General features: G+C 54.2%; 2 protein-coding genes across 5 annotated transcripts in view; one reads left to right on the forward strand and one right to left on the reverse strand.

Moving 5' to 3' along the window:
• Window positions 1-1,686: 1,686 nt before the first annotated feature.
• NTHL1 (nth like DNA glycosylase 1) lies at window positions 1,687-8,131 on the forward strand. 4 transcript variants are annotated; one of them, XM_080354186.1, is made up of 6 exons: window positions 1,687-1,781; window positions 2,285-2,532; window positions 4,406-4,576; window positions 5,009-5,168; window positions 6,806-6,911; window positions 7,645-8,131. In XM_080354186.1, exons 1-6 carry the CDS (start codon window positions 1,706-1,708, stop codon window positions 7,766-7,768), a joined length of 885 nt encoding a protein of 294 aa, XP_080210312.1. In that variant the 5' UTR covers window positions 1,687-1,705; the 3' UTR covers window positions 7,769-8,131. The 4 variants fall into 4 exon arrangements, 3 of the variants coding, with proteins under 3 accessions (XP_080210312.1, XP_080210313.1, XP_080210311.1); XR_013922887.1 differs by lacking the exon at window positions 1,687-1,781 and having other exon boundaries at window positions 2,013-2,532; window positions 6,764-6,911; window positions 7,645-7,687; XM_080354185.1 differs by lacking the exon at window positions 1,687-1,781 and having other exon boundaries at window positions 2,018-2,532.
• Window positions 8,132-8,926: 795 nt separating this feature from the next.
• Window positions 8,927-25,006, reverse strand: part of NHERF2 (NHERF family PDZ scaffold protein 2) — a 34,250-nt gene continuing 18,170 nt past the window's right edge. Inside the window, exons 3-7 of the mRNA XM_080353757.1 lie at window positions 18,807-18,983; window positions 16,444-16,597; window positions 14,075-14,118; window positions 13,683-13,745; window positions 8,927-11,267 (exon numbers count right to left, since the gene is read on the reverse strand). Of these exons, the coding sequence (XP_080209883.1) occupies window positions 11,109-11,267; window positions 13,683-13,745; window positions 14,075-14,118; window positions 16,444-16,597; window positions 18,807-18,983 (597 nt within the window). The 3' untranslated portion in view covers window positions 8,927-11,108. The remainder of the gene's footprint in view (window positions 11,268-13,682; window positions 13,746-14,074; window positions 14,119-16,443; window positions 16,598-18,806; window positions 18,984-25,006) is intronic.

The following is a 25,006-nucleotide window of genomic DNA, read 5'->3' on the forward strand; positions in this document are numbered from 1 at the left end:
TTTCCGCAGTGATGATAAACTCCGTTTGCTTGCCCTCTGATGACTTTGAACTTCCCCGGGACGTTCCCAGCCCCAAGAGATTCCTGAACTTCTCCTTCAGTCCGGAATCCTTGCTCTGAGGCTTTGCCATTGCTGACAGCAGCGCCGAGCCCCTGCAAACACAGAACAAGGTTTCTGGTACGGGAGGCCCTGGGGAACCTTTAAGCAGGAAAACGCTGGTAACAGCCATAAAATCACAGAATGTGCTGAGGTGGAAGGGAACCACAAGGATCACTGAGTCCAGCTCCTGTCCCTACACAGGACAACCACCCATCACAACAAGAAGCTGTCACAACGTCGCTGTTGCAAACAGTTGTGGTGTCTCGAGCTGTTTCAAATGCGGGAGAACGAAACAACGAGGAGCCAGCGCTGCTCCTGCCTTCAGCACCCGCATCACGCAGCGACCCAAGGAACGGAGAGCTCGGGATTTCCATTTTTCACCACAGCCCACACAGAGCCGCTGAGCTGATTTTTGAAGTATAATCACAACCACAGACAGATTTCTTGGGGGGTGTGAGCTGAAGAACCTGTTTCCTGTCCGAAAGCAATGGACAAGCGGACATTGCAAGTAGCCAGATGTGAGGAAGGACTTACAAATCTGAGCGTTCGAACATCCAAATGCTGCCGTAGCGAGGAGAAAGTGGGGGAGCAAGAACAAGCACACGCGTTACAGCAACGGCAACGTCCTTCAGAAACTGTCACCCCAACCCGCTGCTCCTCGGGGATGTGGCCCAGAGCAGGACACCCCCTCCTCGCAGCCCCTGCCCTGGGAACAGGCTCCGCACAGCCCCGGCACCTCCGGCCATGCCCCGCGCCCCCCGGCTATGCCACGGACACCCCACACCATGGACACCACAGCGAACCCGGGGACACGCCAGATCCTGTCCTGACACCCCAGGGGACACGGTGCTGCCCCCAGCCCGGGGGGACACGCCACGGCCCCCGGCCCAGCACCACAAGGGGACACTCGGCAGCCCCCAGGCCAGGGGACACGCCACGGCCCATGACCAGCCCAATATCATCAGGGGACACAGCGAGTCCCCAGCCCCGGGGGACACACCGCAGCCCCTAACATACCCCAGGAAATGGCAGTGTCCTCCCCAACATGCCGAGACCCCCCACAGCCGCCCCTCACCACGCCGGGACGTGCCACAGCCCCCTAGGGACACCCAACGGGGACACACCAGGGCTCCCAGCCCAACATCGCCAGAGGACACTAGATAGTCCCCAGTCCTGGGGACACACCGCAGCCCACGGGACACCCCATATGTTAGGGACATGGCAGTGTCCCGCCCAAACATATCGGGACCCCCCCACAGCCTCCCCCCACAATCCCGGGACACGCCACAATCCCGGACAGACACCCAGCGGGGGACACCGGGGCAGCCTCACACACCCCCGGCGCACGGCAAGGCCCCGCCTCCCGCTGGGCCCCGCCAGTCCCCGCGCACCGCGGCCCGGGCAGCGCCCCCCGCCCGGGAACGGACCGGACCGGACCGGGGCGGCCGCTCCCCCAGCCCGCACTCCCGCACTCCCGCACTCACCCGCCGCCCGGCCCCGCCGCCCCCGGCCCGCTCCGCGCCGCCCCCGCCCACACCGGAAGTCCCGCCTCTTCCGGCGCCCGCCGCGGGGCACGCTGGGAGCGGTAGTTCGCGGCGGCGCCGCCATGGCCGCGGTTGCGTCCGCCCGCAGGGGGAGCGCGGCGGCCCGGGGGCTCGGCAGGGCCGGGGGGGCGGCTGGAGGTACCGCGAGGGGGGTGATCGGTGCTTCCCGGGGCTGGGGATCACGCTTCCTGTGTGCGGCCCTCCCCGCCCCCGGCGCGGGCAGTGAGGGCCCGGCCCAGGCGGGGGACAGGGCCTCGGGGTCTCGTCTCGGCCCCTGAGAGCCAGGGCTGTGGCAGCATCGGCGGCGGTCCCGCCTGAGGCGCTGTGCGAGGGCCTAGGCATGCACCGTGTCCTTAGCAGCCTCCTGTGTGATTGGGACACGCGTCCCCACAGTGTGACACGTGTCCCCTGCTCTTGTCACCTGTCCCCCAGGCCCTTCCCAGCCGTTCCCCCCAGGGCTGGCTCTAGTGAGGGCTGCGTGGGTGTGAGGTGTCGCTGCTGGGTTGTAATTATGGAGAAGACGAGTCCAGGCCTGTCAGGGCCCCCCCAGGGGTTGCTGGTGCACAGGGTTGGGCTCTGGTGGGTGACAGAGGTGGCTTTGTCCCCCACTCAGGCCTGGGAATCTCTCCCGTTTCCTGCAGTGAGCCAGGTCCGCAGCACAGCTGACATCCCGAAGCGCAGCAGGAGGAGGAAGAGTGTGGCCATCGCCTACGAGTCTGGGAAGGGGGATGGTGCCGAGCATGGGGGGCCTGAGCCCCAGAGGCTGCGCTGGGAGCCGCGGGACTGGCGGCAGCAGCTGGAGCGGATCCGCGAAATGAGGAGGAACAGAGACGCTCCAGTCGATGAGATGGGAGTTGAGAAATGTTATGACAGCAGCGCACCTCCACAGGTAACTACACCCCGCTGCACCTGAAAATACAGCCCTGCTTCTGCAGTCCTCTGGCCTCCCCTATCCTCCTGTTGTCCCTGGATATGAACCGCTTTGGGTGTCTACAGAGCAGAAAAATAAACGCAGGGCGTATCAGGACTCTGGGCTGGGATTGGTCCCACAAGAGGTTACTGCAGAATTGTGTGTGTGAGTGAAACTGTTTGTCCTGCTCGAGGAGGAAAGGCAGCTGCTTCCTTGACAGTACTGGGCTTGTTGGCTTCGGTTAGTCCTTGTGAAATCAAAGAATCATTTTGATTGGAAAAGACCTTTAAGATCATTAAGTCCAACCATTAACTTAACACTGCCAAGCCCACCTCTACCCCACATCCCTGAGAACCTCATCTCCGTGTCTGTTCAGCCCCTCCAGGGATGGTAACTACCACTGCCCTGGGCAGCCTGTTCAATGCCCAACAGCCATTTCCGGAAATAAATTGTTCCCAAGATCCAACCTCAACCTCCCTTGGCACAACTTGAGGCCAGAGGGTATTTTCAAAGCTGTTCTGTGCTCATGTTCAGCCCGTGCTGCATGTTAGAGACCAAGTAGCAAATGCAGCTGTGGAAGGTCCTTGTCCTCTGCTTATACTGCTGCCAGAAGAGTTTGCAGGCTGAACCGTGAGTAGGAGCTGAGGCAAAATGGGATGATTTTGGACTTGGGAGTGAAAACCCTGAGAGTGTTTTGTGGCAGTGACTTCTGGGGCTGGCTGGCAGGGCATGAAGCCATGTCCCTTTTTTCTTAAAAACCTCTGTAGGAGTCCAAGGAAAGTATCCAGCAGGATGGCTCTGTAATACAAGGGAAAAACAGTACAGAGAAAAGGTGGGGGGAGCCAAGAAAAAGCTTTCCAAGCTGCTTTCATGCTCTTCAGAGCAGCACATAAGCATAGGTTGGCTTCTTCCCTTCTTGCAGCCCACATGTAATGGGATACTGGTTGAAAGGCAGGGCCACGCTGGGGTGGCACTGTCCTCCCTGAGCCTGGGAACACAATCAAAGCCCCCAATGGCACCTCCCTGCCAGGGGACTGTTTGCAACAGCACAAAAAACAAAGCAGAGTGGGGCTGTGGTGCTGAGCCCCTGAGAGCCCTGTGCTGCACAGCGACCTGCGGGCTCTGTGAGACGGGTCTCGCAGACACAGCTGTGCAGCTCCAGCGCGTGTGACACTGTCCACATTGCTGGCATTGCGCCTTGGGCTCAGATCCCTGTGGAAAACAGTTCGCTTGGACTCTGGATTTGGATGGTGTCACATGCTTTGTAGCCGCATGAGCTGGCACCAAGTGCAGCTGCAGGGCCGGGGGGACCACGGTGCATGTTGTGGAAATAACTCCTCTTCCCAAGGGAAGCAGGGTTCTTGCTTCCAAGAAAAAGTGGATGTTGTAAGCCTCAGCACACAGCAGTGCTCCTCAGTTGATTTCCCTGCATGCAGAGATCACCCTGCTTCCACGCGCTCGCAGATTTTTCTTGGTGCGCCTGCAGTTTTGTAAACTTTGTCTGTCAGAGAGCTGGAGGGGGAATCGTCGCCCACGTTGTCCTGGGTCAGTCCAGGTTAATTGCATCATCTCCCTCATGCTAGTGGGGTCAGAATTGCATCTGAGGGAAAAAGCGACTGAAAAACAGGAGTTGAATGTTCTGGGCTGAACCCTGTGTGGCTGGGGTTTGAGCTCCATCTCCCAGTCCCTGTCATCCTGGTTCTTTAGATCAGGTTTCCTAAGGAGCTCACTGGAGCCAGATACCCAGTTCCCACTGGACTCTGATGGGAAAGGGATGGGATTTTCCAAAGCTGCTTCAGAGCAGAACTTGCATGATCCTCTCAGAGATCTTGGAGTGTCATCTTTTCCCCAGGTGATGCGCTACCAAGTTCTGCTTTCACTGATGCTCTCCAGCCAGACCAAGGACCAGGTGACATCGGCCGCCATGCTGCGCCTGAGGCAGCACGGCCTCACCATCGACAGGATTTTGCAGATGGATGATGCGACGCTTGGGCAGATGATTTACCCTGTGGGATTCTGGAGGGTGAGTGCAGTATGCAGCAGCACCTAGCGTGCATGTAGAGGAACCCTCTGCACTGTCCTCTGCTCCCACGCGCTGTCTGGGACAGCTCAGAGGCCCAGGGAAGCAGCACAAGAAAGACTTTGGAGTGCTGGAGTGAGTTGAGAGAAGGGAACGGAGCTGGAGCACAAGTGTGATGGGAGCAGCTGAGGGACCTGGGGGGTTCAGCTGGAGAACAGGAGGCTGAGGGGAGACCTTCTCGCTCTCTGAATTGCCTGAAAGGAGCTTGGAGCCAGGGGAGTCGGGCTCTGCTCCCCAGGAACAAGCGACAGGATGAGAGGAAATGGCCTCAAGTTGTGCCAGGGGAGGTTTAGATTGGATATGAAGAAAAAACTGTCTATTTTCCCTGTATTGGAGGGCAACTTGGATTTCCTGCCTTTCCATTTGGTTTTCCAGAACAAGGTGAAATACATAAAGCAGACGACGGCAATCCTGAAGCAGAAATATGGGGGTGACATACCCAGAACGGTGGAGGAGCTGGTGCAGCTGCCGGGAGTTGGGCCCAAAATGGCCCATTTGGCCATGACCATCGCCTGGGACAGTGTGTCGGGGATCGGTAGGTTGGGCTGCGTTTTCCCCATTCCTTTCCTAAATCCTTCCAGATCCTTTCCCTGGGCAGAGGGGAACCATCGCAGCTGGGTAAACTGCTGATGGCATCGCTTGGGTTTAGTCACCTGCAGAGAATTTGGGTGGGTGCAGGATGTGACCCTCGGTCACTCACAGCAGATGAGTTGCTGGAGGATTTCAACAAGGATCCAGCTACTGTTTCTCCCCAAATCTGATAGCAGAAATCCCCCAGGGCAGTCACTCCCTCCCCTCACATGCTGGTAAGTGTTGCAAGTATTGCCTGTTCAGGGAGGCATCCCAAAAGATGTGCTCACAGAAAAATGCTTTATAACCTCCTTGGTGTCAAGTGAAAAAGAAGTGGGGGGAATTCTGTGATTTGGGTAGTGGTAGCGTAGTCTGGAGTTATTTTTTTTCCAGGGTTGCTTCTATTCAGACAAATTTCATTTGGGATTTCTGTTTGGCGAGCCATAAGAGGGCACAAGCAGGGCTTAGAAATCAGTAATTCATGGTGAGTTGCAGAAAGAAACAGTCTCGGGCAACCTGTAGCTCCAGAATTTCTGATACCTTTTAGTTCCTGTGGCTGGGTAGTAGGTGACCACAGGTGCATTTGTTTATTTGCCATGTTTATTGAAGAGAGCACGTGGTGGTGCCCGTGGGGCTGTGTGCCGTAGCGCTGATCTGGGAGCGCGGCAGCGATGGGCCCAGGGCAGGTCGGCTCCTGCCCGGTGCTGCTCGGGGAGCGCAGTGGCCGCGGAGCTGCGTGTGGCAGCCGGCAGATGGGGCTGGACAATCGGCGTCCCAGCCTGAGGGTGGCCTCTGGGGACAGATTAATGTTCAAAATGTACTTGCTGCTTGACAGAGGAGCCATGGGAAAGGCAGGAGTGGTGTCACCTGAGGAACAGCTGCCACAGCCCAGGGTCAGCGCGGGTGGCAGCTCCTGCAGCCCTGCTAGTGACCCTCAGTGACCAAATGTGGCTCTTGCGATAGATCCACCAGTGCTTGGGGTCTGTTCTCTCCCTGCTGTGGGGGAGGGAAGTCTAGAGGGAGCCAAAGTAGCCAACTGTTTTCCAAATAATTGTGTGCTCAGTTTTGATTTAGGAGGCAAGACTTAGTCTTCCTGTTTACAGCAATTTCCTGGGTTTTGCCCAATTAGCCATAGAGACAGGTTTATCGTGGCTGATCTAACAATAATACACTTTGCATTCAGAGCTTTTTAGCTCAAAGCACTTTATAAACATTTGTTTAAGCCTCACAAACCCTCTTGTGTCGGTAGGTATTATGAAACGTGTTTTCCATCTGGGTAAACTGAGGGGCAGAGATTGCGACTTGCATAACGTCAGCTGAAACACAGGGAGGAAGAGAAAGCGGGCCAGGCTGCCACGCCAGCCTTTGAAGGAAGGCTGGAGCAGGTTGCGTGAGCACGATGGACATCTCCATCCCGGCCTGAGTTTGGCTCAGGGCTTAGGAGGAAAACAGCATGTTTGTTTGGGGAGCAGTTCTCCCTTCCTGTTTCAGCAGCCTGTGTGGGGCTGGACCTTCTGTGCCGTGACTGGCAGCTCTTGGCTCTGCTCTCTCTCTGCTCAGGTGCAGCTGCCCCCACCTAAACTCTGGGCTCTCCCTTCCTAGCTGTGGACACCCACGTGCACAGGATCACAAACAGGCTCAAGTGGGTGAAGAAGGAGACCAGACACCCTGAGGAGACTCGGGTAGCGCTGGAGGACTGGCTGCCCAGGTGAGGCCAAGACCCCCAGCCCCTCACACAAGCTGCAGGGGAATGTCTGCACACAATCCTGCTCACAGCATCTTCAGTGGCTGCACTTTGGGTCCCCCCTCTGCATAGAAAACTAGTTTGCAGGTGTTTCTCCTTTCCCAGAGAGCTGCAGCAGCAGCTCACAGAATCACAGAACGTTAGCTCAGCTCCTCATAGAATCATTTTGGCTGGAAGAGAGCCTTAAGATTATCAAGTCCTTGGTTGTTTCCCTTGTTTGTTTCCAGATGTGTCGATCACAACTAGGGCGGGCATGTGGCTGGAGGTCTTGATACCAGGCTCTTCCCTAGACAAGTCCTCCATGAGCCAGGCCTGGTGCTTTACTGCACAGGACTTTGCTGATGCAAATGGCCACAGCAATAGCAGCCTATGGCTGGATTTTTGCCTTCACTGATGCTTAATCTTTAGTACCAAATGCAGCTGACAGGTATTCTGGTGCATCTCTGCATCTGGCACATGCATTAGCAGATGAGAATGACCATGGGCACGTTGTGTGTCTGTCCTGGGCTCCCCCAAGCCCAGGCCAGAGGGATCAGGAAGGGCTGTTCTTAGCAGGAGGCTGGAACCTGCCTTCAGGCACCTCAGGGAGCCAAGAGGAACCAGCAGTAGGTGAAAGGGATGCAGTTAAAAGCACAAGCTGTTCTTTAACCCCTCTGAGCAGCTGTGTTGGAACGCTCGTGTTTTCTTCTTGCCGTAGGGATCTCTGGAGGGAGATAAACTGGCTCTTGGTGGGCTTTGGCCAGCAGACCTGCCTGCCTGTGAATCCTCGCTGCAACGAGTGCCTCAATCGAGACCTTTGCCCAGCTGCTAAGAGATGCTGAGGGATCATCCAGTCTTCGTAGAGCAACAAAGCTGCTTTGGCTCAGAAGCAGCTCGGAGCTGGGCCCTGGTAAAGCTGGGCTTTGCACGGGGCTGGCTGTGTGACTGCAGGGAAATGGGGCTGCTGCAGCCTCCACTCCAGGGAGGGAGCAGCCGCTGTCAATGCTGAGCTCTCCAGAGGAAAAAGGGGCTTTCAGAGCACAGCAGTCCTGCTGTGTCAGTGCTGAGGGCTCCAGCCCAGCATCAATGCCTGAGTGTGCCCGGGCTGTACTGCCTCAGGAGCCACCAGAGAGAAACGCTTTGTCCTACATGACCTGCTGCTGTTTGTAAATACACATTTAATAAAGGTGGTGGTTTGTTTTTTGGGTTTTGTTTTGTGTTTGTTTTTTTTTTTCCCACCCCGAGGTTTTCTGACTTCTGTGGGACACAGGGCAGGGGGAGGAGAGCACAGGGACCTCACCAAACTGCAAGCCGGCAGCACACACTCTGCCAAGCTGCTGCTCAACCCAGGAGGCAAGGGCCTGTTACGATAAGGGGTGATGGTTTTAATTTAAAAGAGGACAGGCTGGACATGAAGAAATGGTTGCCCCTGAGGGTGGTGAGAGCCTGGCCCAGGTTGCCCAGAGGTGGTGGATGAACCATCCCTGGAGACATCCCAGGCCAGGCTGGACAGGGCTCTGAGCAACCTGGGCTGGTGAAGATGTCCCTGCTCATGGCAGGGGGGGCACTGGGGGAGCTGGGAAGGTCCCTTCAGCACACACTGTTCTGTGATTCTATGATGAATACAGCTGAAGGCTTCAGGAGCCAGGATGAGAAGAGACCAGTACCTGGACAAGCGACCTTTGGATCCTGGTAGCAGAAGAGCCAGGGGGATGCAGAGCTAGGGGGTGGGAGACAAGGCAGCATCATCCTTTGGTGTTTGCCAGCAATGGTTACAGTGGCCACAGGAGCCTCAGAGGGGACACCAGCACCGCCTGCATTTTGTTCTTCAAAGAAAGGGCAGCACTGACTTCATTGTAGAGCTTCAAAGGAATAATTCCAGCTACTCTTTAAATAGGCAAGGGAGGAAGCAAAGTTTATAATGTGTGAAAGAAGGCTGTAATTCCGCTCTGAGTTCCCTACCGAACAGATGAGGAACAAGCAAGTAAGTACTCAGTACATGGGAAACCAAGTTTATTACTGATATTACAGTGTACATTATGTTTTTACAATGCAGCTGATAGCCTTATACTGTATTGATTTTTTTTCCAAGTTAAATGTACAGGAACTGAATAATTACTACTGAGCTACAAGATGTCAGAAATATGATAAGTGCTTTAACCAGGAGCAGTTTCCATGGACTAAGCAGAGATTAAGATTTTAAAAAAAATAATCTTATCAGTATGGAGTTGCACACCTGATTTCTTTTGATCTGCATTCAAAACTACATGTTCTTTCCCCCTCCCTTAACTACAGTGGTCCAGTCTTGTATGAGAGATGTGGTATTTACAATATGTCTTTGCTCTCTGACATGCATCGGAGAGCGCAAAGTTTGGGTCAGCGATACGGGGAACGCTCTGCCCCGCACACACCGGGGCACTGCCTGAGCTTCGGTTATGCGGGCATAGGAAGCAACGTGCATACCAGGGAAAAAAGAGCTCCTTCAAAAGATTACCGATTTACAGAAGCAAATATTTAGGGGATCAAAAAGAGAGCAGGTAATTGTCTTTGAAGTGGGGTAGGGAAGAGTGCTGGGGGGAGGCAAATGTCTCCATATCCTGAGCCATCATCCCCCCGCCAGTCCTGTCACCAATAACCCAACACCTGCACTGCTTCCTCTCTTAAGTCATTATTTTCAACCTGTTCAGCCCATCAACATTCCTAAGAGACACCTTTCCTAAAAGAGAACTCATCTCCTTCACCACTAGGCTGTCCGTGCTGTCTTGCCCACCAGCCAACAGCCGCAGAGAAGCCAAATGTCCCAGCTCCACACACCAACCCGCTGCCCAGGACAGCAGTCCAGGTTCTAAGGCACCGTTTAGCTCAATACTCAGGAAATACATTCCAATATCCACAGCACTGACCAACCCAAAGGCTGGTAACACAGTAGTGCTGGAGTTAACACATGGCAAAATCCCAGCACCGCGTTTTAAAATGCTCATTGACATCCAAGCGATTGCTGCCATTTGCATTCAGCTGGGGAAAGTGGTTTCGTACTCGCCCATCCTGCTGTGCCTGGTCCCCTCCTGCTGCTGCCGGGGCGTTTGAGCTGAAATCCCAGGCAGGGACAGGCTTGTAAAACACCTCTGCAACCTCTTAATCATCTGCCCACATTTACAGCCAAAGGCAAGTAATAAAGAGCTTAAATGGGCTTAATTTGTAATGCTGTAAAGATCCATTTTTGAGGCTCTAATCCCATGAGCAGGGTGTTTCCAAAGGAGTCCACAGAAAGGCAAAGCATCACCCACCCCACCACACGCAGCCAGCCCCACGGAGACCCCACGGCTTCAGAGGACACGCTCCTGACACGGAGATGGGGACTGGGTCACGCTCAGGGGCTGGAGGCAGCAAACACAGCCCAGTAATAACAGAAATAAAGGACACGGATCCTGTTCCAGCACCCAGGGCCCTGCCGCTCCTGCCTTCCCCCCCAGCTCAGCGCTGCATCGACAGTTTTGTTTTTAAATCCTGCCCTCTCCCCTCCGCAGAGCTGTCAGGGATGAAAAAGGGGCTTTTATTGCCAGGGCAGAAGTCGCTGGTGGGGAGGGAGGTTCCTAAATTAACTGGAAACATATGAGACTTCATTAAAAAAACAAAAACTTTTCATTTCAATAGCAAAAGCCAACAAGAGCGATTTACAGCCACTGTCCATTTTCCCATCGTGTGAGTAGTTAACGTGCAGATGGGGTGGCGGGGAGGGGGCCTCAGGGACACCCCACCCTGCGGGGGCACAGAGCATCCCACGGGGCTCAGCCTGGGACACCCGCAAAACCAAAACAAACACCCTACACTATAAACAAAAAGTAGGAGAAGCCTAAATGCTGCAGGTAAGAAACAAGAGTTAAACTCTTCCAGTCCTTTCTCATAGGAACAGGGGACGGCAGGCGGCCAGAGCCAGGCTGAAGAGCAAGCGAGAAAAGGAGCTTTGGTCACATTTGTCTTATGAGAATCGCTGGTGAGTAACAATAACAATAATAAAAAAATTTAAAAAAAAAAAAAACAGACTTTAAAATACGCCTTGTAGAAGCAACCAGTGAAGAGCAGAGCACAAAGCATCTCACATGGACACAGGGCGTAGGCACCTGCAAAATGTCCGAGCCAGGGCAGGGGCAGGTGAGCGGTGGCTGGAGCCACCGGCGAGGCTCAGAAATTGCTGAAAATCTCACGCTTCTTGTTCCAGTCCATCTGCGGAGCTCGCTTCTTCACCCGCTTGGCCCTCACCTTCTCCTTGGCCTCGGCGGCCGTGGGGCTCAGGCTCAGCCCGCTCTCCTCAAACGGGTCCTTCTTCTCCACATCTCCATCCTGCGGGAACAAGGGAGGGGAGATGTCAGCCCTGGCCGGGGGGTCCTGCAGCGTCTCACCCCCCACAGCCCCAGCAGAGGCGTTTCCTCCAGTGTGCACGATCAGCAAACACACAGGGGTTTGTTGGGTTTTTGTGGGTTTATGTTGTTTGGGTTTTTTTGAGCAGAAGGTCAAAGTCCCTCCCTCATGCTGTGTCTGTGGTTTCACTGGCGGCAGCAGCATCTGCGTGCCCACAGAATTAATTGCTACATTGCATTTTGTGGTTGTTTTCGTTTTGTTTTGTTCTGCCCCCCCCTCTCCCCCCGCTTTCTTTTTTTCCCCTCTCCTGAAGAATGTTTAGTTGCCACAGCTGGAAGTGGAAAAGCAGAAACAGAAGCTGCTGCCCAAGGGAAAACAAGCTGCTCCGCTGGGAAACTGAGAAATAAGCCCCTAGTGCGGGTGGAAAGCAAGAACGAGGGAGCAGGGTGAGCCTTGAGGACCACAGGGAGGGGGTGCAGTGAGACCCCCACGTTCGCCTGCCTGGGCACACATCTGCCCCTGGAGCACCTGAGGTGGGGACAGCGGTACGTGGGAGGGCAGCAGCTCCTGCCTGTGTCCCCATGGCCAGTGCGGCCACCATCACACACCAGTCAAGGCAGCATTTGCTTTGGGAACTGTATTGAATCATGAACATTTGGGAGCTGGGAAGGTCCCTCCCAACCCACAGTGCCACCCCTGCCATGACAGGGACATCTTCACCAGCTCAGGTTGCTCAGAGCCCTGTCCAGCCTGGCCTGGGATGCCTCCAGGGATGGTTCATCCACCACCTCTCTGGGCAACCTGGGCCAGGCTCTCACCACCCTCAGGGGCAACAATTTCTTCCTCATGTCTGGCCCAAATCTCCCTCCTTTAGTTTAAAACCATCACCCCTTGTCCTATCGCAATAGGCACTGCTCAAAAGTCTGTCCCCATCTTTCTTATTGGTCCCTTTTAAGTCCGGAAAGGTGCAGCAAGGTCTCCCGGAGCCTTCTCTTCTCCAGGCTGAACACCCCATCTCTCAGTCTGTCCTCCCAGCAGAGCTGTTCCAGCCCTCTGATCATCTTGGTGGCTCCTCTGGCCCCTCTCCAACATACACAATCACAGAACAGAATCAAGCCCTTCAGTTTTAAGGGAACATTTTAAAACCTGCCTGCTCGCACTGCCGTCCTAGCACACCGGCGAAACTCCAAAATAATGATTGCACAAGCCCTGCTGATAACCATGGGCAGGTCCTCCACCAGTGCCATGAGATAATGGCTCCAGCTTTGCTCTGGCTTATGAATAAATGCAAACTGCACGGGGTGGTGGCTTGTGCAAACAGACCAGGCTCAAAGCTGGGGGGCAGAGCCACAGGCAACCCCCCCACATCAGCCCCGGTTTCCCATGCAGAGATGGCAAAGGGATCTCTGAACAGCTCAAATATCACCCCATGGGAGGAACTGCTGCACTTGGGCACCGGGACACAGCCAGGTTTTCCCAAGGCAGCAGCCATCAGATCGGGACACGCATTATTTAATGCTCAGGGAGAACCAGAGATGTCAGACTGCAGGCGTTTGGCCATGGCTCTCAGACACAGCTGGTGGCTGAGATGCTTTAGAGGCTTGGGGGGCTAAGAAGAGGCTGTGGGGACACTCGCTGCCGTCAGCCATCCCAGGGCAGGGGACAGCACAAGCACAAGGACCGGCAGAGACCTCCCAGAGCCCCTGCAGTTTTAGCAGAGCCTCATGCTAAAGATAACTTTTTGAGCACTTTAGAAATCCCCTACTTCTTATTTTAAGAAAAAACAAGCCCACTAAATTAGTACCACCGAGAGGATACCAGTCTATGCCTCGTGTTTACTTTTGGTTGCTCATTCACCTCGCACAGCGAGATGTGCGGCGTTCAGCCCGGCTCCACCACAGCAACAGCCCCAGTCCTGCAGGTCACCACATCCACACCCCTCCAGACACCCTGATCAATTCACTGTGCTCCAAGCTAAAAACAATTTTTCATTGTTTGTTTTGGTTTTGTTTGTTTTATTTTAGCCTGCCTTGTTCCTGTTAGCAGCGCTCAAAGCTCACAGCTCTGCTCCTCCTGCCCTCCCAGCCTCACCTCCTGCCCTGGAGCTCGTCAGTATAATTACACTTAAGGTCCAAAACTCTTTAAGACATCGTTTTGTCTTACACCTCTCCTTTCACACTATTCAAGCATGAGTCACTGCCCAACAAAGCACCAATTCATTTGCTGCCCTTACCCCTGCACATCTGCAGGGATGACAAAACCTCTGGATTTTGCTTGCTGAGTAGATACAAGTGTACCCAAGTCTGCGAGACAGAACTGGAAATGCACTGAAAAGCGTTGTGCACAAGCAACATAAGACAAGCATGCAAAAGGGAGGGGGAAAGTTTGAGGTTTTACCTCTGATTCCTTCCCAGGACTTTGAAGGTCACTGTGAGATGAAGATGTGGATCCTCCGTTCAGCTGGTAGAAATTAAAATGTTAATCCAGGTTGCACAAAGACAGACCCCAGCACCAGCTCCCCATCCTGCCAAGGGGCAGCCACTCGCCTCCCCCCATCCCTGGGGCCAGCAGTTAAATGAGGCTGAAACCAGCAGGCCCTGGGGACATGATGAGCACCCCCCTGCTCTGCGGGCTGGCATGTCACCCCAACAGGTCCCGTGTGATGGGTGGGAGCCATAGAAAACCAGTGCAGGAGCTTGGCCCCCCCCATCCCTCCAACACTTTCCCCTAAATGGGGCCAACCTGGGATGCTGCTCGGCCCCCACAGCCATCACACATCAAGGACTCACCTGAGTCTGTGCAGATCCATTTGTCAGGGGCTGGGGTACCACACCTGCAGACCACGAACAGAAAACCCACAGTAAATACACTCGGGGGCGCTGCAAGGCTCAGTGTCCCTCAGCATCAGCCACCACCATCAGCTCCGGGTGTCTCATCTTGACTCTGTGCTCCTCAAAAGCCCATCCATCGCCCTTGTGCCCTTCTGCAACCAAATTCCTTCCAATTCCCCTGACTTCATTTCACCCAGTTTTCATCAGAAAAAAACACACCTTCCAGGAAAGGGACCAAGTAACTTCCTTCCATGAGCCCTAAATTCAGCACACTCCCTTTTTTTTTTTTTTACTAAGTAATTTTTCTTCAGAAGCTCTTTAATCAGAAATCTCAAAAACCAACACAATGTCCTTCACCAAAATCAGCATCTTGAAGGCATCACAACAGCCTGTGGCAAACCAACCACTCCTCAGGTACCCTGGCATATTTTTTCCCCTCACTTCCAACAATTTGCATTAATAGTATTCCACACAATGGCAAATTTTATGCAGATGAGCTGCTAGTCACCACAACCAAGGCATTGCTAAAGGCATTACCATGTCCCGGGCTAACAGATGCGGTAATTTGTGGCAGAATTAATAACTGAATAATGCCGAGCATGAATGAAAGCTTCTGAGGGCAAAGCCCTTGCTGAGCATGTCTCCAGCAGAAAATGATGTGGATGCACATTGCTGTGTAACCCAAAATCCAGCAAAGTAAGAGCAGTGCATGGCACCAAATGCGATCGGCAATTACAGAAACACTGGGCTAATTGCAGAGCACCAAAGCCACGGTCGCCCTGCACCACATGCAGGCTCGGCTGCCCTAGGGATTCCTCGTGCAGACCAAGGCGCATTCCCATTTAAAATAAATAAACCCAAATCATTGGCTTGAGAGTGCGCTGGTGAAAAAGCCGCTGTTGCGGTGTTGAGTAGTTTATCACACTGAATGTCAGACTCGCGTTTACAGTTTGATAAGCTCTGAGCACTGGTCGTCGGAAGTCAGCTTATAGCACGACGCTAAATTCTCTGGTATCGTAAGAAGCTAAAAGATAATTTAAATGAGAATTGAGATTCAAATAACAAGCATTAATAAAGTGGAACTAGACAAAAAAGTAATTTCAAAGTCCAGAAATTTGGCATGTCTGGAAATATGAAAATATTTAATCCTCTTCTTAATCTGCTCCTAATCTTAATCCTGCTCTTAAAATACACTCATTGTCAAAAAGGTGAAGGTGCTTAGGATCAGCTGTAAGGCTTCGACATAGCTTGAGGTGAATGCAGTTGGATTAAAGACCACAATTATTATTTCCTCTTATCCTGCAAACAACAGAATTTCCCAGAGCACTTTGTCACCAACACGTGGACTGTCACCGGCCAGGCAGAGCCCATTCTCAATCCCTGGTGGATGCACTGAGCTGCAGAGCCAGGGCAGGGGCTCAACCACCCCCCACGTGTCCATGTCCCCAGCCATGTCCTCACCCTGGGGACAAGGGCTCCTTTCTGCCCGGTGCCAGCTCTCGCCCCGGCTCCTCCTCAAACCCATGCAGAGCATCTGACCCCGGTTTTGCCCCGCGCGCTTCTCCGCATTGTTCCACCCGTTTCTTTGGACAAATCTCCCCATTAAGCACCCAAGAGAGCCCATCAGATAAGGCCCGGTTGTGTAGGGACACAGAGCTCCCTGTTGAGCCAGGGGGAGCTTCCCGCTCCCTCCCCATCCCAGAGACGCAGCACAACAGGTTGCGGAGCAGACAGGCAGCTTTTGCTGCCAGGTTTCAACATAAAGAAAACACTTCTTGCAGTAGCCACCCCTGTGATCACTGCAGCATGAAACCCTCCCCTTGCGCACACACAGCACTGACTCCTGTGCTTCTTGAGGCTCCTTCGCCAGAGCAAAGAGCATTAATGTTCTCCCTCCCAACACCCCAGCTCTGCGGGTCCTCCTGCTCTGACACCAGACACTCCATCTCCCAGGGTGCGGGTGCTGCAGCCGAAAAATGGGGCAGCCTGAGGAACAGCCATCAATTCAGCTTCCCAGACCCCATTAGACAACCGGTCCCATGCAAGCATCCCTCACTGAGCAGCCAGCACCCCCAAATCCCACCCTGCTTTGTCTCAGCCACTTCACAGCAGCAAGTTCCCAAGTTAATCATTCACTACGTCAAAATAACAAATTGGGGTTTGGCTAGATTAGGAAGTATTCTCAGTATTTATAAATAGCCGGGTGGTGCTCAGGAAACCACGGAGGGATGAAACAAGGGAAACGTGACTCTCCCTCGCTTCTGGAATCCCACCCATGACACAGTGACTCACGAGAACAGGGTCACCCCAGGAAAGCAAGGTCTCACCTTTGGTGTGGTCCTCTGTGGGGGTAACCCCCAGCTTCTTGAAGTACTCATCTGTTTCGGGGTCCACCACCAACAGCCTGGCTTCATTCTCCTGGGATTTGATGTGGGACACAACCTCCGAGTGCCGCAGCCCTTCCACGTTTATCCCGTTCACCTGCAAAGCGACAGCATCAGCACCCAAGTCTGTGCCCCCCGCAGCAGAGATGCTGCTCCCAGCTCTCACACACCCAGAGCAGCCTCCTTGTCCCCTAAGGGATGCGATTTCCCTTTTTTAATCTACATTGGAACGATAGCAAGGCTACAGGCTTTTTCCTCCTCCCAGCTGCCTGGTCCCTCTGTCAGAGCATCCTTGGTGTTATCACCCACCTCCACCTCTGCCCATATCCTGTCAGGAACCGCAGCCCCTGACTCCACCACCACCTCACCCACCCTGGTCCTGCCCACACACCCCAGCTGCTCTCTGCAGTGATTTTAAACCCAGCCTTCACCTGGGACATGTCCCAGGTGTCTTAGGTTGCCTACAGGGTACAGCCACAGGCAGGTGGCTGGTATCACCGGTGCATCCAGCTCCCTGGCCCTGCAGCATCACCACATTGTTCATCCCTCTGAAATGGAAAACCACAGATTTCCCATGTTCCCATCAGGCAAGTTGCTGTGACTGCTGCACAGATTCATTTTTCCCTTCCCTGCGTGCAAGCAGGGACCTACCAGGGAACATGATCCCCTGCTCCTGATTGTTCCCTGCAGTGAGGGGACAATTGTGATTTCGAGGTATTGTTTGGGTGGGGAATGAATCACCCTTTGTCCTGTGGGGAAGGTCTCCGCACCGCCCGGCTCCTCACTGCTGGACCCACTTTTATGCCATAAATTCTTTTCCACACTCCAGTCTGTCTCTAGCAAAGCCCAATCCACCCTCCACTGCCCACCCTGCCCTTGGCACCCGAAGGTGCCTGCCCAGGGGAAGGCAGAGAGATATGCTAACTCAGCCAGGCCAACTCCAAAACTTTGGCTTCCCCTTTGTGTTTGGGATGCTCAAACACAAACCTGGGGTAGAAGCAGGTCCTGAGGGCCAGGACACAGCTGGAACAGCTGGGATGGAACAGGAACCCCCTCCCCAGGCTTTGGCAACCTCAGCTGCTGGCTTGTAACCCAAATCTGTCCCAAGCAACACCCTCCTGCCACTCCAGGTCACTACGATTCATGCCCAGGGCTGCTCCCCCTCACCCCAGCAGCCCCAGCCTGCCCAGACATCAAAAATTTATCAAAGCCCCAGAGAACGGGCAGGGAGGGGATCGTGTTTCTGAGCTCACCATCTCACCCCTCACCGCTTTGTGTGTGCCAGGCGCTCTGCCAAGTGCCCATCAATAAATAACACACCCCTCGCCGTGACACCGCGCTGCCGGGAGCCGCCGGCATCCCGCTCCCCGCTCTGCTCCCAGCATTAAACTTTCAGGTGCTGGGGAAGCAGCAGCAGCTCCCACAGGGCTGGAAAGCAGGTGATAGCTTTCATCTTCACGATTCCCTAAGAGTGTTTTCTTCCAGGAGTGAAATCCCCTTTCCCCGCTGGGGCTGGTAACAAGGGCTATGGTTTGGGGTTCACACATTACCCCAAGCTGGGGACATCCATGTGCTCCCACAGTGCAGAAATAAAAGGGGTGCAGCTGCCAGATTGATCCCTGCCTGTTCCTCCGTGGCTCAAGCCCTGTCTGCAGTGCAGGCAGCTCCAACCATTCTCCAGGAAAAACACCAAACACAAACAAGCCGAAGGGAGGGCGATGCCCAGCCACAGCAAAACTCATGTTGTTCAGTGCTTGGTGACCAGGAAGATGCTTCCAAGAGGATTTTTTCCCCCCCCTATCTTTCAGTTTCATGTCTTAAAATCTCTGCAAAGCTTTTTCCCCCTCTTTTTACCAAACGCCTGTCTGGCAGTTCAGCTGGTGGCACCGACCCATCCCCATGCCCACAGCAGGACACCGGCCCGGAGGGTGGCTGGGCAAGCGGCCACCCCCTCCCCTGCGCTGGGATGGGTCCCCGTGTCCCCGCACCTCTGCACTACAGCGGGCATATTCAGCTCTAGAACCAGGCAACACCACTACCCAAGCACCCACAACAGTCTTATGGCTCCATATTACGGAGGAATATGGGGGAATCTGATGGAAAAGGGCACAGGATGGGGGTGTGCGCAAGCTTCAGGCTTCCCAAAGGTCCCATCACTTCTGCTGCCTCCTCCCCACCTGGTGAGAGGGGGACAGGACCCACCGCTCCTACCAGGCTGGGCAGGATTGAGCATCCCTGCATGGCGGATGCCAAGGACACCCCAAAAGGCTTCCTGGGGAAGGGGTGCTGAGCCCCCATGGCATTACCTCCACCAGCCGGTCCTGGGGCCGCAGCCCCGCTCGGGAGGCTGGCGAGTTGGGATCCACCGAGCGGATGAATTGGCCCGGCCGGGACTTCTCGCTGTGCAGGTTGAAGCCGTAGCCGTTAGGGCCTTTCTTCAGGTGGCAGAGACGCGGGCACAGCTCCTTCTGCCCATTTAAATCCTGTTTAACAGCGGAGAGGGTGAGGAGAGAAAAAACAGGGCAGTTAATCTACAGGTTTTGCTCTAAAGCAGATGCGATCATTACTAAAGCTGCCAAGGAAGCACCATATCTGCACCCCGTCCTCCCATTCCCCTGAACAGGGACAGGTTAACAAATGAATTTCCTCTCATTGAGTCTATTTTAGAAAATCAATTGTCCAAAACCCTTCCAGAAAAAATTAAAACAAAACAAAAAATGCATTTCCTTCACCAGAAGCAGCCCAGATAAAGTCTGCCCATACGCCAAGACCCCCCCAGCAGCGGTCGAGCCCCACGGCCGCAACCCCAGGCAGGGAGGAACCAAACCCAAGGGCCGAGACACTGGATTAACCTCGGTTATTTATTTACGGCAGTGCCATGCCCTTGGTCCGGGTGACACCGGCATCACCCATGGGTATGATCAGCTCCCAGCGGAGGGGCCGTGGGGTCCAGGGTGATGAACCCTACACCCCATGGCTCCCCACAGCATGGAAAAGCTGCAGGAAGGATGGCACAGGAGCGTGCAAGGAGCTTAGTGCCTTCCCCCATCCCATAGAAAACGCTTTATGGCTCCACAGGGCGGCTCGGGGAGCAAATTCCAGCTTTTCTCCAGGGCTGCAGGACATGTTGCATTCTGTTGGATGCTGCTATCCCCACAGCCCCTTCCCAGCCCATGGCTCATGGAAGAGCCGCCTCGGCGATCCGGGTTTTCATTTTCATCTGTGGTTTAAGGAAAAAAAAATCTGAGTTTTAATCTTTCATTAAAAGAAACACCGTGTCACTCCCCTCCTGCTAACAGACGTTTTTTCAGATCACATTTCTAGTGAAATCTCTCACAGCCTTTCCTTCCAAATTAAAAACCCACATGGCAATTTTATTCATGTTCCTCTCTCAGTCAAAAGGCACCACGACAAACCAACCCCGCACCTCGTCCCCAGTGGGTGGGGGGTGTGGGGAACCCCAGAGATGATGCCGAGGGGCTGCAGCTGCACAGGGACCCTGCACTGCAAGAGCCAAACCAGCCAAGGGACCTGTCCTGCTGCCACCACAGAGCTGCCATCCACAGGGTCCTCACGTGCCCCAGGGGATATTATGAAAAAATTCATCATGTAAAGGGCTGTTGGGCACTGGAACAGGCTGCCCAGGGCAGTGGTGGAGTCACCATCCCTGGAGGGGTTTAAAAGGTGTTCAGATGAGGTTCTTAGGGATGTGGGTTAGTGCTAGAGTTAGGTTATGGTTGGACTCGATGATCCTGAGGGTCTCTTCAGCTGAAATGATTCTATGAACCGCTCTGTTTGCTGTGATACAAGGGGATTTGTTCCGACCTACAGGCACCTGCCTGGGGAGATGCTCTTGGCATCGACACCTCAATGCACAGATCAGTTCTTAGGGAAGACACCATCAGTGCAACATCCACTGATGGATAAAACTTAGGTTCTGCAGACACATCCCCAAGAGCTTCATCCACAGACAGGACCGGTCCCTCCGCTGCCACCACCCCGTGCTTGCACCCGCTCCCTCCCCAGATTTAGCCCGCCGGGATTTTTCCCATGGCCCCGGCACAGTCAGTTCACCCCACCACAAACATTTCCAGCTCGCCTCCCAGTTCTTCAGAATCTGAAGAAAACAGGAAATGATTCAACCAGCCCAAGAAGGTCGGATCCGCGCGACCGTAAAGGACACACGGGGCTCTGCGCAGCTCGGGAGAGGGGACATGTCCCGCAAGCAGAGCAGTAACCCTATTTGGGTTTAGAAATTACTTTTTTAAACCTTTTCCCTCTTGCTCCATTTTTATAGGGTCAGCAGTGCAAAAATACTGAGAAAAATCACCCAAAAATGCAGCAAGCGCTGTAGCTGCCATCCTGGCATGGGGATCCCCAGGGCTGGGCAGGGACAGTCCCTCCGCCTGTGGGAGATCCCCCGGGATCGCCACAGAAATCAAATTACTCAACAAACCAACCACACAGGGAAAAGCTTCGTCTGCAGGATCCCTTTGGCTCTGACAGTGGTAACTGGTCCCGCGTCCTATGTGGGTTTGCTCTGCTTTCACCACAAAACCCTTGAAATCAAGGTCCTTAACCGCAATGAATTCAAGATCTTTGTCTTAAAAAAAAATAAACAAACTTTAAAATCCAAATTCAGCATCTGTTCTGAGCAGAAATCCTCAGGCAAAACTGCTTATCCCCCTGCAGAGATGATCTGGGGCTTTCGCTGGGCTCTTAAAACCTCCCGCTAACACAACCCTCGGCTGCTGGGAAAAACAGGGCTTAGAGAACAGCTCTGCAAAGCCCCTCTCTGGGATTAAGCAAAGACTGGGCTCCCCTCACCTCACCCAGACCAAGCACATGCTCGAGCACTTTGCACTGACGTGCTCTGCCGACACGGAGCTGCTGCAGCCTTTGCCAGCTCTGCTATTTATTTTCCTTTCGACCCGTGCCAACGTTTCCCTGGTTGTGTTCTGGGAAGATATTTCCTAAGCTCCCGGGGGGATTTTGCCTTTGTGAAAGCCAAACCCTGCGAGGAAAGCGTTCCCTGTAACGGTGGTACATTCACTGCCCTTTTACACACCAAAAACAGATAAGCCAGTTTAGGTAAGTTAGATTCACATGCATACTAGGAAGAGACAAAAAATGCAGTTAATTTTTGTTGATTTGCATGCAAAAAAAAAATCATAAAATGAAGCAAATCTTTTTTTTCTAGGAATCCAGATATTAACAGGGGCTAGTAATTTCATAAATTGGATTAAGCAGCAATGGAATGTCACACTCCACCTACAAGCATCACTGTCTATACCCATGCACAGGTATGTGTGTGTGCAGATAAATGCTGCATTGTCACACCAGCACTGGAGCTGCCGCTTGACGCAAACCATCATCATTTCAGAAGGAAAAAGGTTTCGGAAACACTGTTCAAGCTGGTCCATTTAAAAATGCACAAACAAGACATTAAGTAACAATGAAATGCTTTCAATAAAAGCGCAAACCACCCTGGTTGGGTGTTGCCAGCTCTCACAATCTCATCACAACTCTTGCAGCATCTGACTTTTCCCACCCCCCCTTAGAGTTGCCAGTGCTGCTGCTGGTAGCTGGGGACCCCCATTGAGCCAGTACCATAAATGTCACCGGCTCCAATTAACGAGGAGTTTCCATGCAATTAATTAGTATGTTCCAATTTCCATGCAAGCAAAATCCATTTGCAGAAGCACCAAACCGCCCACACTTTAGTCTTTTCTGTTTCCTGACACAAACCCACCTCCTGGGTTTCGAGGCCCAACAAAGAAGCCCCCCAACTCTGCTGGCCAAGCAAAACCCACCTGCCCCTAGAGAAGTCCCTCCCTGGCTCCAGCACCTACACATGAGCCCCAGCTCAACACCATGAGGCCACCAGCACCAGAGACCTGCTCACCATGCTTGGCTCTGGAATGGGGCTCTCCCTGTGCCCCCCTGACCCCTGCCCATCACCTTTCTGATGGGCACCAACTCACCAAACCATCTGTGCCTTCAGACCATCACCCGCAGCACGACTTTGAGCAGGGATGGGGATGAAAAGGGTTTTTCAAAGAGCTCTGTCACACAGGCAGGAATGTGGGTGCCGCACAACACAAACCTGCCACAGCCCAGACAGGACAGCCCGGCCCAAAACCTGCGGAAACAGCCACAGGTGTCCCTGTACCTGGGACGCTCAGAGGTGGTGGTGACCAGGTCCCAGGACCAGCTCCAGCCCCGCAGCTCCCTGCGCTGCGCCAAAATGCCTTGAAAAGTCCTGCTTTAGGGGTTTACTCCAAGAATAAAACACTGGTGTCAGCATGGATGCTCAGCTCTCTGGAGTCCCCTAGGAGAGGAGGAGGAGGAAGAAGGCTGAGCACACACACACAGCACTAGTCTAACGTCCAAAGCTGGGTCGGTACCATCTGCCGCAGGAGCCCAGTGGGTGCTGGCACACTGTGGGTTGAGCGAGTCCTGCAGCCCAATGCGCCAAATCCACGATGCTCTGTGCACCTCAGCAGGTGGGTTCACCCCTGAACACCCCCACGGCTGCAGGGATGCTGGCCGTGTCCCACAGCGGAACCGCAATGGGAGCGGGAGCTCTAGCCCCACTCACCCCCCCGAACACGGGGATTTGCTCAAACCAAGCCCAGCTCATCTGCCACAGGCGTGATGGTGACGGCCACCTTGGCGTCATCGCAGGAGATCAGAGCTTGTCACCTAATCAGCTCAGTCTCTCCTGGGACCACCTCAGGGGATGCCCCCATCACCAGCCCCATGCTGGCGGCTTCACCCATTCCTGGGGCAGCCCAGGCGGCTCTGATTGCTGCTGTTGGGAACTGCACCACCTGGACATGCTCCAGGCTCCAGATCACCCTGTGACATGTCAAACCTTTTCGCCTCTGCTCAGCTTAGCTGGAGAAAACACAGGCAGGAGCATTCCTGCCTAATTTACATTGTTAACATATTTTCTTTCAAGTCAGCTCCCATGGCGTTTCCTCTCCTTTCACATGTGGTTTCGGTCAGAAAATGGCTCCTTTGCTTGCCTGCTCCCTGCAAAGAAAACCTCCACCAGCAGAGCCCACCGGGGCTGGGGACACTGGGCTCCGAGGGATGCACAGGGGGATGCACAAACACCTGTGGGGGCTGCAGACAAGAAGGGCAGCTCCAATCCCAACCGAAACCCAAACACTGGCTGGCAGAGCAGCAAGGCATGATGCTGGAACCGAGAAGGAGCTGAGCAGGAGGAGAAACCAGTGCAGGAGAAGGGCCTGGGGCCACAGCACCGCCAGAACAAGGAGCCCATTGACACCCGCCCCAACACAGGCACCCTCCCTTGGCATGACGGTTATAGTGGAAGCCGAGCCGCGGGCAAGCTTTAATTTGCGCTATTATTACTACAACTTTGTCGGAAGCTCAAAGGCTGTTGCCTTCACTCAGATTTAGGGATGCACTTAAGTTTAAGCAGATGTTTACAGCCCTGATCTGCGAATGGGACAGGGGTCCTTGTGTCCATGATGTGAAAATCTGTTGCCTTTCACACCACAAAGGTGAGGAAAGCTGGGAGAAGGAGCAGCTCTCACCACTGCTGCCCACAGCCCCATTTGCCAGGAGAACCAGTGAGGCTTTGGGCTCAGAGTGGGGTTGCTGCTCCATCCACTGCCCTGCCAGGGACCTACAGCAGGGCTGGGTTTCATTCCCCTTCCCCCAGGAATGACTCAAATTTTCCCATTAAAGCAGCACCAGAAAATGGGTTATTGTAGCCCTGCATCCCCTAGGGCCAGGGGGACCTCAGTGACACTTTGAGGGGGCAGGGACAGGGCTGACTGCTGACGGTAAATGCCAAAGGAGCCTCAAAGCCCAGGGAGAAAGCAGGACCACAATGCAAGGCGTGGGCAGAGCACCCCCAGGTCTCTGCTGTGGGGTGAGGACATGGCAGCAATCCCACCACCCATCACTGGGAAAATCAGAGCAAGGATGCTCCCGGGGCTTACTGGCCCCTGGATGGTCCTCAGCCCCCACTGCAACGCTGCAGCCCCCACACGCAGCTGGGAAGGACTGGGGGGTCCCCCATGTCCCCCCTCCCTGGCCACACATGTTTCACACAGCTCCATTCCCCGTCTCAGAGTCAACCAGCGCCGAACAGGCTCAAACTCCAGATGTTGGCGAAATGCTATAAATAAAGCAGGGGGAAGGGAAGAGGTGGCTGGGGGGACGCCAGGTCCACTGACACACAGGCAGATGTTCCCTGTCCTTGCAGGGCTCAGCTGTGCCTGTCCGCAGTCAGATTTGGGGAGAAAGGTGGCGATTCCAGCACCCAGAGGTGCCCCAGCTGGCAAGAGCTGCCCCCCAGCCCCTGCAGAAGGGAAATAACTCTGAGGTTTCTCCACAAACCAGGCCAGGGATAAATCCACAGCTCAGTAAACAACCTGCTTCCATTTTTATCCAGCCACAACTCTAATTACCACCCGCCTTGTTAGCCAAGGAGGTGTTTCAGCTCAGACGCCAGCCATCAAAAGAG

Source organism: Nesoenas mayeri, assembly GCF_963082525.1.
Source record: "Nesoenas mayeri genome assembly, chromosome: 15".
In the NCBI taxonomy this organism is placed as follows: Eukaryota; Metazoa; Chordata; class Aves; order Columbiformes; family Columbidae; genus Nesoenas; species Nesoenas mayeri.